The sequence below is a fragment of the Lepidochelys kempii genome, chromosome 1 (genome assembly GCF_965140265.1).
Source record: "Lepidochelys kempii isolate rLepKem1 chromosome 1, rLepKem1.hap2, whole genome shotgun sequence".
Classification (NCBI taxonomy): Eukaryota; Metazoa; Chordata; order Testudines; family Cheloniidae; genus Lepidochelys; species Lepidochelys kempii.
This window is the reverse complement of record NC_133256.1, coordinates 276115793-276127923: the sequence shown is the minus strand read 5'-3', so window position 1 is coordinate 276127923 and position 12131 is coordinate 276115793. Positions and strand designations below refer to the sequence as shown.

General features: G+C 41.2%; 1 protein-coding gene across 5 annotated transcripts in view; it reads left to right on the top strand.

The window, feature by feature from the left end:
• Window positions 1–12131, top strand: part of TMTC2 (transmembrane O-mannosyltransferase targeting cadherins 2) — a 379331-nt gene that overhangs the window by 338627 nt on the left and 28573 nt on the right. For all 5 annotated transcript variants that reach the window (XR_012156727.1, XM_073327618.1, XM_073327617.1 and 2 more), the window contains exon 11: window positions 8015–8078. Coding sequence is in view for 4 of the 5 variants with exons in the window: in XM_073327618.1 (XP_073183719.1) it covers window positions 8015–8078 (64 nt within the window). In the remaining variant the exon portion in view is untranslated. The remainder of the gene's footprint in view (window positions 1–8014; window positions 8079–12131) is intronic.

Genomic DNA, 12131 nt, shown 5'->3' with positions numbered 1-12131 from the left:
AAGAGTATGTGTATAACAAACAGAAGTCGAGTTGGCATCTGCTTTTCATTCCATGTTGGATTTGGCAAGGGGCCATGCAGGACAGTTTGTTCATGAACATAGGGATGTCCCTTGTATCCTCCTGATGAAATGTGGTGAAACTTTCATGGAGATACTTTGCACTCCTTTATCAATGTTCTTAGGGATCGCTGCCGTATTTCTTTCTCTGCGATAGATAATTTCCCATGCCCCTTCACAATGAGTTCAGCTGGCACCATTGCAGTGAACAGGCTAGCAGCATACAGGCCTGAGCAGCTTTGAGACACCAGTAGCAGATGTGTACTCAGTGCCTTTGTTACCCTCAAGATTAAATGATAATCTAAAACGATCACCTCATGTGGAAAATAATGCCAGTAGTTGGTGTCGTTGCCCTCTACTTTTACCCATGGAATAGGGACCAAAATTGTATTGTTTCACATACAACAGAAAATCCTTCCCTCACCCCATCCCTGGCAGGCCATACTCACCATGGCAGGACTGGAGAGCAGTGCTGTGCCAAGGTGTTCCAAAGATGAAGTGTCAATAAGCAGAAAGGGAAAGAGAAGTTTCAAAACTCCCTTCCATTATTCGTCCATGGTTGCTATTCCCCCACCCCCAGCACACCAAGTGTTATCATGGGTCGCATCCTTGCCCTTACCACTCCAGGCCACAGGACGGCAAGAAGAACCACAGCTTCACATACACTGACTTGTGAGAACCACAGTTGAGGTATGTGTAACCCCAATGGACGACATTTGTGCACTGAAATGGACAGAAATGTTTGCTAAATTTGTTAAAAGTTTGCATTACATTGCCTGCGGGTTTTTTGCATGTTGTTTTTCTGCACTTTTTTTCCCACTGAACAAAATTCTATTTTTGGAGAATAAAACTATCTTTATTAGTTTACAACACATATTGCAGAATGCAATAGTTGAGTGTTACTCAAAGCAAACAGTACTTGTAAATGTACAACAAGCACCACATAATTCATAGCATCAGGAAATTACTTAGTCACATTTATTAATGTACAGCAAGCACTACACAATTCTTAGCAACACCCAAAGCTCCAGGACCAGAGAACATGCCAGCATAGAACATTACTATGGATTGTCATTAGTGCTCTTCTAAACCCTTCGTCAGCTGCATAGCTTCATACTGGGGTCTTGTAATGACCCTTGTGTCTGGCTGTTCTAAGTCAGCAGACAGCCACTCCACCTCCATCCTGGTGGCAGCTTTTCCCCCTTTGCCTCTCAGATATAATTCAGGACAGAACAGGCAACTATTGGGATATTTTTCTCATAGAGATCCAATCTAGTGAGTAAACACCTCCAGCATCCCTTCAGTTTATCAAAACCACATTTAACCGTCATTCTGCACCTGCTGTGCCCACTGTTGATTATTTCCCGGATGTAGTCGAGGTGGCCAGCATGCAACTTCATGAGCCAGGGGGAGGCTGGGTTTCCCAGAATCGCTGTTGGCATTTCTGTATTGCCAGTGTAATCTGCCAATTGGAAAAGAATGTTCCTCCTTGCAGCTCTCTGAACAGACCTGTATTCTTAAAGATGTGTGTGTCATGCACCATAGAAAAGTAGCCTTTTTTGTTGATGTACTCTGTGGGAAGGCGGGCTCGTGCCCAACAACGGTTCAGAAACCCCATTGCTGTAAATCCATCCACTGCGTCACATTGCCGAGATTCAAAGTCCTGGGGAGACAATTAACGGCCCTGCACGCTTGAATGACAACAGCCCCTACTGTGGATATTCCAACTCCATAAGTATTTCCCGCTGACTGGTGGCAATCTGGTGTTCCAGGCTTCCAGAGTGCCATCACCACGCACTTCTTTACTGTCAGTGCAGCTCTCATTTTGGTGTCCCTGTGCTTGGGCGAGCTCCGAACACAGATTCAGGAATGTGGCCTTTCACATCCAAAAGTTCTGCACCCTCTATTTGTCATCCCATATCTCCATTCCGGTGCAATCTCACCAGTCAGTGCTTATTTCTCATGCCCTGAAGCAGCACTCCAACATCTGCAGCTGCTCCATGAACACCAACAACAACCTTGAATAGTTTTTCACTATGTTCCTCAGCAAACTGTCCTTGAAGAAACTAATGTCCTTCGTTGTTATGGTACTGCCCGCAGGTCTGGAAATACAGGAGCTTTGTGCAACCTGTGTTTGCAACGTTCATGAGAATAGTGCAGAGTTCTGCAGGCTCTGTGCTTTTGTCAGAGCTGGCAGATACTGAAAAGTGCTGCACGGGTTTGTGGTATTTTTTTAAAAATGGTGTAAAAATTATGGGATGTACCTGGCATTATGGGATGGAGAAAGTTGCATGCTGGGAACTTGATCCCTGGATGAGTCGTGCCTATCCAGCAAAACATTGCGAAAATTTCCCAAAAGTCATTATGACGGATGGCAGCATGTGGCACTCTGGGATACCTACCTATGGTTCACCACAATTTGCATCGAGACAAGCATTTCCAGTAAGTAAGCACAGGGCTGATTCAAGTAGTCATATATGCACACACCCAAGTGATATACAGATGGTGGTGGTTGTATGGCAACGTAACTTGCATTGACCAAAGATTGCGTTGTAGACATGGCCTTAGAGTGGGTCCTAGACTACAACACTCTGGGTTCACTTTCTCTCTCCCTTTCTCTGGAGTGTGTCAAAGTCTAGTCCCAAGTCCTACTGTTTTCTGAGTCTGGTTAAACTGGTTTGGCTGGCTCAGCAGGAGTCTGGGCAGCAACATTAAAGTCAGTAGTCCTGGATGTTTGCTAAGAGGTTGTTAGCTGGTCTGTTGCCTCCTTCCTGCCTACATTTCCTGACAAGCCTGCTAGTGAATTCACTCAATATTTGTCTACAGTAAACAACAAATAACAATCAGACTAACAGAATATATATTCATAAGTTATTGTAGCAGCTCCAAATCCATCCCAAAGTGTTTGTGGGATTTTTGGAGGAGGTGTGTTTTCGGGATGAATTTGAATGACAGAGAACTGAGATGGTTCCAGGCAGTTGGATTAGAGGGAAAGAGGGTGTAGCGATATGGGTGAAAAGAAAAGGAAGTGAATGGTTATAAACAGAACATTAAAGGTGGCAAGGTGCGATGCAACAACAAACCAGAACAGAGAGGTAAGTGGATGCTTCCTTGAAAGCAAAGCTGAGAATTTTAAAATGGATAGTAAGCAATGGTAGTCAATGGAGTGGCACAGAGGAGTTGTACAGGCTGATTGTCAAGTGAGAGAGATTATTTTAGATGCTAGATGGACTGGAGGATTGTGAGGCGGAAAATGTTAGATTAGAGGTGTTAATCAGGCAGGGGATGACCTTTGTAGCTGTGGTTACATAGAAGAAGAGATGGATTTAAAATAAATTCTTTATTAAAAAACAACAGAATTTGTGTTGGCCTGGATGTAGAACAAGAGGTTCAAAATGACAGGAAGGTGATAACAGCAATACATGATAGCAATATGATTTTTGAGGTAAAGTCCGGTTTTTGTAAAGCCAAAAATATAAAATGACTTACATCTTTTAGAGGCAGCACACAGCCCTTCAGGGTAATCCGCTGGCGGGCCACCAGACAGTTTTACATTTGCATGGCCACTCATAGCTTCCAGCGGCTGTGATTCACTGTTCCCGGCCAATGGGAGCTACGGAAAGCCGTGGCCAGCACATCCCTGCAGCCCACACCACTTCCTGCAGCTCCCATTGCCCAGGAACAGTGAACCATGGCCACCGGGAGCTGCAGGCAGCTGTGCAAATGTAAACAAACTGTCTGGCAGCCCACCAGCAGATTACCTTGGCGGGCCACAAGTTGCCCACCACTGTTTTAGAGAGACAAGGTGGGTGAAGAAATATCTTTTAATGGATTTTGAATTTTCACCAAGAGAAGTTGGTCCAATAAAAGATATTACCTCAACCACCTGGTCTTTCTAACCACCATGGGACCCACATGACTACAAAAACACTACAAACACTATTTAAATTTTTTTAGTAGCTTTTGCATTTAAAGTGTGTCTTATTTTAGTGAGCAACTTTTATTGAACCCTTTTCCCACAAACATTAACTCAGAGTAGAATAAATGTTTAACTACAAACATCCACATTCATTCCTCTGCACAATATAAACTTTCCTACATAACAGGAATAAGTGGTATTTAAATAATTAACAAAGTTACTCTTTGTACTCATAACGGGAGCAAATCCTTTTGGCTTGGTGTGGCTTGCTCAGACAGTCCCACTACTTCAATGGGATGACTCTGGTCAGCAAGGAAAGCAGGATTTGAAAATGTTATCACTCATGTCAATAAAAAATTAGGAAATTCAGTTTACTTCTAATTGCCTAAACTCAAATATTGATCTGTCATGCTTATCTTGTATATTTCTTTGACTACTGTGTTGTTTTATTGAAATATATTAATGTAAACTCAAATATTTACAGAAATACAATTTATCATTTAGCTTTTCTGAAACAGACTAATCACAGAGAAATGCTGTTTATTCCTTAATATTAATAAAGCAAGTTAGATTGCAGGCCTTAGAGTTAGAGAACAGCTAGTACCGATTTAACAGCCAATTTGATATTTCCTAACAAAGACCCTGTACTTGCAATGAGCTCTGTAATAGGTAGGGTTTCTTGATTTCAGTGACACAGGTGGGCCTATCTGAGGCTCATTCCAGGTTCAGGGCCTTTGGAAGTCAATGTGAGTTGTAGGTCCTCTGCACCTTTCCGATTTTGGGCCTGTGTGTCTGAAACAAACTTCAGCCTGAGGCCTGATGCTCAGCATGAAAAATTTAGCCCAAATAGTTAAAATTTGGCAAAGTTATAAGAAACTGAAAACGGGGGTTTATAATGGAGGGTGATTGTGTGACATAAATAAAAATAGGATGAAGGTTGAAATGTTTACTGTCTGATCATGATTTTATTATGGCACCAAAAGTTTCATTTAAGAATTAAGACTTGGTGCCAAATTCTGGCTTTCTAGATTATTTTTCCTTACATAGAAGTTCCCATTTTTCTTTGGCCGGGCAGATGCCAGATTCTAACTTAACACCAGGAGCTTTCAATTCAGGGCTTTATAAGTGGACATAGGTTAACAATCCTTCTTCCCACTGAAATATTTGCATGTCTAGACAAGTATAATGTATCACCGCTTTATTGACAAATTAATTTTTTTTTTACTTTAAGAGTTGTTTAGCATCCTAATAATTTAAATGAATCAGCCTTGAATTGTTTATCTTTTATTTGGGTGTCCATGGAATTTACGAGTCATATTTAGTCAAGTCCAACTGTGAGATATCACAGATGGTCAACTGATGCTACATGGGGAGGGCTCTGAGTTACTACAGGCAACTCTTTCCCAGGTGTGTGTCTGGTGGGTTTTGCCCAAATGGTCAGGCTCTAACTGATCGCCCTATTTGGAGTCAGGAAGGAATTTCCCCCCAGGTTAGATTGGCAGGAACCCTGGAGGTTTTTTGCCTTTGTCTGCAGCATGGCATACGGGTGACTTGCTGGTTTGAACTAGTGTAAATAGTGGATGCTCTGTGACTTAAGTCTTTAAATCATGATTTGAGGACTTCAGTAACACAGCCAGAGGTTAGGAGTCTATTTCAGGAGTGGGTAAATGACACTCTGTGGCCTGCAATGTTCAGGAGGTCAGACTAGATGATCACGATGGTCCCTTCCGGTGTTAAAGTCTGAGTCTGTGAGACATACATAAGGATAAGAGTCCGTGGGTTTAGAGCAGTGCTACTCAGACCTCAGTGGTTCAGGAGCCAAATTACATTAATTAAATTGCACAGTGTTTTAATATCATGTGCTACAAAGAGCCACAGGAGACACATTAAAGAGCCACTTGCATCTCCTGAGTATCACTGGTCTAGAGGCTTAGTTTAAGGGCTGCTTCTGACCAGGATCTAAATGCCAGACAGCAAGTTATGTTGTGAAAGGGAGCAGATATTTGTACTTAAGCATTAGGAGTCAAGCAACAGAAGTCAGGTCTGCTTTCAAGGTCAGCACCATGGAAAGCCTAGGATGTAGTTCATAATGATTGAAAGCAGTCTTTCTTCTCTAGCTGTTCCCCAGTTTCTCCTGGCTTCCTTTTCCTTGCTTGTATTTTATTCTTATCACTGTTGTATCTAATTTTTCTCTAAATTATGCTTCCTCCAGTGGAAACCTTCCATTGCTTGACACTGATCCAGAGCCATTTGCTGCTTAGTGGCATAGGGTTACTGCAATTTCCTACCTCCATGTCTTTTATTTTTCTCAAGGGGAAACCATTCCAGGGCTTAACATAATGAATTCTAGTTTAGATTTCGAGTGAGCATGTGAATCAGAACTCTACAGTACCTTAGCTGAAGGAACTGTTTATGAATGCCCCAATAATAGAACTTGCATTTTCCTCACAAGATTAGTATGGATTGAATAAATTTATAAAAAACAATTTTTAATAAGGAACTATAAATTCACATTGACTTCAACTTGAAAATTAATGGTCCATGTTTCAAGATACATTTGAGGAAGAAAAGAGAGTAATGTATTTCCAATTGGCTAGAGGGGGCATGAATTTCAATCCATTCCATGTTCATATGCAAGCAATTCTTTCCTAAGGAAAATGTGCCTTTTTTCTTTGCCTCCTGGGCAAGGCACATTGTTTGTACAGAAATTTGCTGCATTTAGGATTGTTGTATTTCCTGACCTTCTGTGAAATAAAAGCTACCTGACACATTCAATTTTACTTGTCTTTTACTAAGTTGTGAAATTTAGCTTTTTGCTCAGGAATTGTAAGTGCCACCCTTTGACTAAAACAGCAGGAATGTTTCAGAAGTGTGCTAAACGAATATTTTTAGACTCACTTCTAATCACTCAACCACTGACCTGATAAATGTACAGAGTAATTTAAAACAGTTGATGGGTATAAACTGGGTTTCCTGTGGCAAACTGCTTGTCAGGAAATGATTTCAACTTGCTTGAAAAGTATGTGAAACTTCAAAAAGATTTTCCTTCCTCCATATTACTCCAAAGACCAATAACTGTTGATCAAAATGCATTGATTGGAATGAATTGCCGATAGCACATTGTGTGGTTAATTTTCAAAACTCCAGTGGAAAGTCGAATGGAGGTTTAGCATCTGCAATCTATGATCCCTGAACAATAAACAGTTTAAAAAAACCTCATAGGTAAAACCTGCAGATCCAAGTGTTCTGGAAATGATCCAAGCATTCTGGAAAAAATGATGAAATCTGAGTTTTGTTATCCTTTTTTCCCCCATCTCTTCCATCCTCTAAAAGCTGCAAGACAATGTGCCACAGGATAAGAATATGAACTTAACAAAGAATGCATCTTTAGTCCCCTAACAGGCAAACATGCTAACAGTCGCCTGTCAAGAGTGAGAAGTCTACAGAAAAGACACATGGGCTCCTTTTTAATTACCTCCTGGTACAGGAAGCCATACAACTTGTCCTTCTGTTTGGTTTAAGGATTGTAATAACCAAAATATTAATAGTGTTGGAAGGCGTAACCTACCTGGCATCCCTTCAGTTTGTTTGGTTGGTTTTGTGCATATGCCAGCTTCCTTAAGACAGTGTTCTCGGTAGGGAATAAAGACATGAGTTGCTTTATGTTACAACCCAAACTTTGACATATATAATACTTGAAGGTATGGCTAATTTTATAAATATTGTACCAGATCTTCAGCTGGTGTAACCTGGCAAAGGGCCATAAACTTGCATCAGCTGATCTACTGTATCTGGCCCACTGTATTTCTTTGCAATGTACACTGAAATCCTATTATAACTAAAATGTGAATAAGAATAAAAAGAGCATTTCATTATAGAGAACTGATATTCAGAGCTATAAAAATAATATTTATATTGGTATTTGGTAATAGGATATTTTAAAATGGTGGAAGCAAATACAGTTGTCCATCTGCACACTTTCCATGTTTACCTAAGAAAAACTAAGTGTAGTTTTATTTTTTTCCCCTGTACCAATAGACAAGCCAGTCTCAATGAAGCAGCAGAGAAGTATTATGAAATGGCAGCAGGATTAAGACCTAATGTAAGTGTTTGTTTGTTTATTTCCCTTTATGGCATGCGCTATTCAAAATGATGAACTCAGATGTGTTGGATCCTGTGGTACTTTGAGGAGAAACTAATCATAGGAGTGTTAGATCTCTGAGCCTGTATTTGTGAATGCTTTTAATGAATAATTAGATAGTAGTAGAAATCAAATAAAGCTTTTCATTTGTCAAACTAATCACTATGGGTTTTTTTCATTCTTCTCGGTATAAAGTTCCAAAAACAAGTAGAATGTTACTACTATGTTTTAAATTAGTTGGAGCAGCGGTGGGGGCGGGCTTAGATTTACTTACGCAAAGTCAAATGTGTTAGATTTTTGGGGTTCTCCTAATGCCAGACTTTTTCATCAGAGACTGGAAAGCTTGTCAGCGTTCCAGATACTAGATAAGAAATTTTAAATAATTTTCAGCCTTTTCATCTGTAATGAAAGTTTTGTTCTTATACAATCCCAAAGTTGCTATTATCTCAGATATAACCTCATACTGTTATGCACTATAGGCAAAGTAACTACTTCTTTTTACTTTGAAGAGAAGGTAGAAAGGAGTGGGGGTGGGGAGGGGCAGCGGAGGGATGGAGGAGGCTGGAGGGGGACATGCACATGTTTATCCACAGCTCTTTAAAAAAAAAAAAAAAAAAAAGCCTGTTTCTACCGTCACTAAACTTGATGATAATTATTTCTTTAGAATGTTCCGATAAGCATCACTCATGTGGAATAAGGACTGCATGAATTAATTCACACTCAATAAAAAAATAAAAGTAATGACAGCTTTTTCTTTTTGACAATTACTTACCCCATATTGTAGATTTTATGTGATTTCCTTTCCAATTTAGAAACAAGATGTGAAATCCTGAAGTCAATGATAGAACACCCATTGACATTACTGTGGCCAGGATCTCACCCAAGATGTTTAACACTTGGGGCTATATAATGAAGTAAACCTAGAAAGCATATTCCCAGACAAAATACTTTGAGCTCTTGTTGAAAATATATTTCAGTAACTTTAGAATAAAACAACATCAGCAAAATTCCCACACACAAAAAAAATGCAATTGAGGAAAATTCAGACTCAAAAGTAAAAATACATAAGATAAACCAAATTATCTGAAATTATTAAACGTATAGTTTAAATACCCAAAAATCCTTAGCCAACTCTCTGTAGCAATGACAGCTTTCCATATTCCATTCTTTGTTTCTTTCATATCCACTTTGTTAGTTTCCATTTGGGGAACTGAAGCATTTTCTGCATGCTTCTAAGAAGTCCTAATACTTTCTTTGACTGTGGACATCTTAAATGTTAGAAAGCAGCTCAAATGGTACACAGTTGGTACAACCACCATTCTTCAATTTTCATTTACTCATTTTACTCTCAAAAGGTCTTTTAGAAATCTGCTGTCTATTTCTATAGGCATCTGAAATTTGGAGAATACAGTACAGTTTGAGGGTAGCGTATCAAAGGTATTCCACTGAGCACTGGCTTTATTCCAGTGATATGGTGCTTCATCATCAGAATAACTTCCATTCTCTCTTCAGGTAACTTCTGGAGGTTTATTTTAAAGGGGAGTGGCAGCATGCAGGACCTCAGATCATTTATTTAGGAAGAGAAAGAAATTAAAAGCATGTAATCTTTTCAGTTTAATTTGAGTAACCATCTTCATTTTCAACCATTTACTGCCAATTAATTCTGGGGGAGTGGAAAGGAGAAAAAGGGGTTATGCAAATAATACTTTATGCAAATAATTTAATGAGCTATGTTGCATATGTGCAACAATTTGTACGTGACCTTAAGACTCCAGCTTTAAACACTTTGTGGATTTAATGTCATGCAGTCCTGATGAAGGAACTATTTATCCACAGAGGAACAACAGTGAAAGCTTTCCAAACACTGCCCTGCCAGCATTCCTCAGCTCTGATGTAGAGGAAAGTAATCTAGGGCAGTGGCTCTGAAACAGTGGGTTGGGACCCCAAAGTGAGTTGTAATGCTCTTTGAATGGGGTCGCCAGGGTTGACTTAGACGTGCTGGGGCCCGGGGCTGAAGCCCGAGCCCCCCTGCTGAGGGCCAGAGCCTGAGGGCTTCAGCCCTGGGCGGCGGGGCTCAGGTTGCAGACCCCGTGACTGGGGCTGAAGCCCTTGAGCTTCAGCTTTGGTCCCCCTGCCCAGAGCGGTGGGGCTCAGGCTTTGGGCCCACCACTTGGGGCAGTGGGGCTTGGGTGGGCTCAGGCTTCGGTCCCCTCTCCTGGGTCGTGAAGTAACTTTTGTTTTTAGAAGGGGGTTGTGGTGCAATGAAGTTTGAGAACCCCTGATCTAGGGCAATAGGGGTAGCTCATTTTCCAAAGTCCATGAAGTTCTTGGCCTCTCTGTTATGTCTGACAATCAGTGCAAAGTATGTTGGTGCATTTGTACTGTGGCAGCTGGAATTAAGACCCACCAAACTCATTGCATATAAGGGCCACCAAACTTGCATTAATGGGAGACAACACTTAATTCCTACTGAGTTAGGACGGATTCATACTGGTGACCTATAGGCAAAAGGCTCTGAAGCTTATTAAACAATGTTCTGAGGCTTTTAGCCTCCTAATAAATGCTAGTATTACACCTTCAGGCATTAAGATTGCTTTCTGGAAAGATTGGTTTATTAAACAAGTTCCCACATCTCCAACACGCTGCTCTGTCTTCCTCATACAAGGCCATCTGTGCTCCACCCTGCTCTTAAAGGGACTATTCCCATTAACCAAAATACAAAAACTAAAAGTATATCAATAAAACCAATATTGACAGAATGTCCAAATTAACCTCTAAATATACTTTTTTGCAATATAAAGTCATTTAAACAATTATGCCAGGGTCCACACACTAACTTCCATAGATTTTCCTCCAGCATGGATCAGCCACTGTGTTTGAACATACAACCCTCAGATGCACAGCATAGACCACTGCCACATCTGCTATTGGAGTAAGTGACAGGGAAGCCATGGTCTTATCCTCTATGAGGGCAATACAACTATTTGTGAACTAGCTGGCTCTCCGGAGTCCTGACTCTGGGAGTAGAGTATGATTAGTGATAAGAGACTACACAGACAAGTGTAAAGGCATCTGTTTGGGTCATCTAAAGCAGTGGTGGGTAATCCGCTGACGGGCCGCGAGACAGTTTGTTTACACTGACCGTCCGCAGGCATGGCCATCCGCAGCTTCCAGTGGCTGCGGCTTGCCGGTCCTGGCCGTTGGGAGTGTGGGAAGAGGTGCAGGCCACAGGGACGTGCTGGCTGCCGCTTTCTGCAGCTCCCATTGGCCGGGAACGGTGAACCAAACCGGAATGGTGAACCAACAGTGAACCAGTGTAAACAAACTGTCTCGCAGCCCGCCAGCGGATTACCCTGATGGACTGTGTGCAGTCCGTGGGCTGCAGGTTGCCCACCATTGATCTAAAGCAACTGAACCTGGGATCTTTAGATCTAAAAGCATGAATGCCTGCCACTTCAACTAATGGACCATTCCCATTAGTATGGATGCAGTAACAAACTCATTAACCTCTGTATATGTTCTAGCCACTTGAGAGCAACCAAGACCCACGCTCTTGGCATGGGTTACACACAGAGATTATTTGGCCCATTTCACCTGGAAAGGCAGTGTAGCAAAGTGGATGAGGGCCCGGGTCTGTCATTGTAGACAGCTTGTTTATGTTAACAGCTCTGCCTGACATGACCTTGTCCAATCTCTGTTATCTTAGCTAGAAAATGGATGAATGATAGTTATACCTCCCCTAAGGTAGAGGTGTGAGGTCTTGGTTAATAAGGGTCATGAAGTAGATAGATATATTAAGAGAAGTGAGTAGAAAACTAGGATTAGAATTTGTGGGCTTTCAGCTGGTAGCTCAGTGCACCTTCCTTTAGGCCACATGGCATAGTGTGGATGTCTTTTTCTCTCATAAAAATATGTGTGATATCATACTGATTGTGCAGGACATAGACACTGACTCCATAGGTGCTCCAGGGCTGGCGCACCCACAGGAAAATAAATAGTGAGTGCTCAGCACCC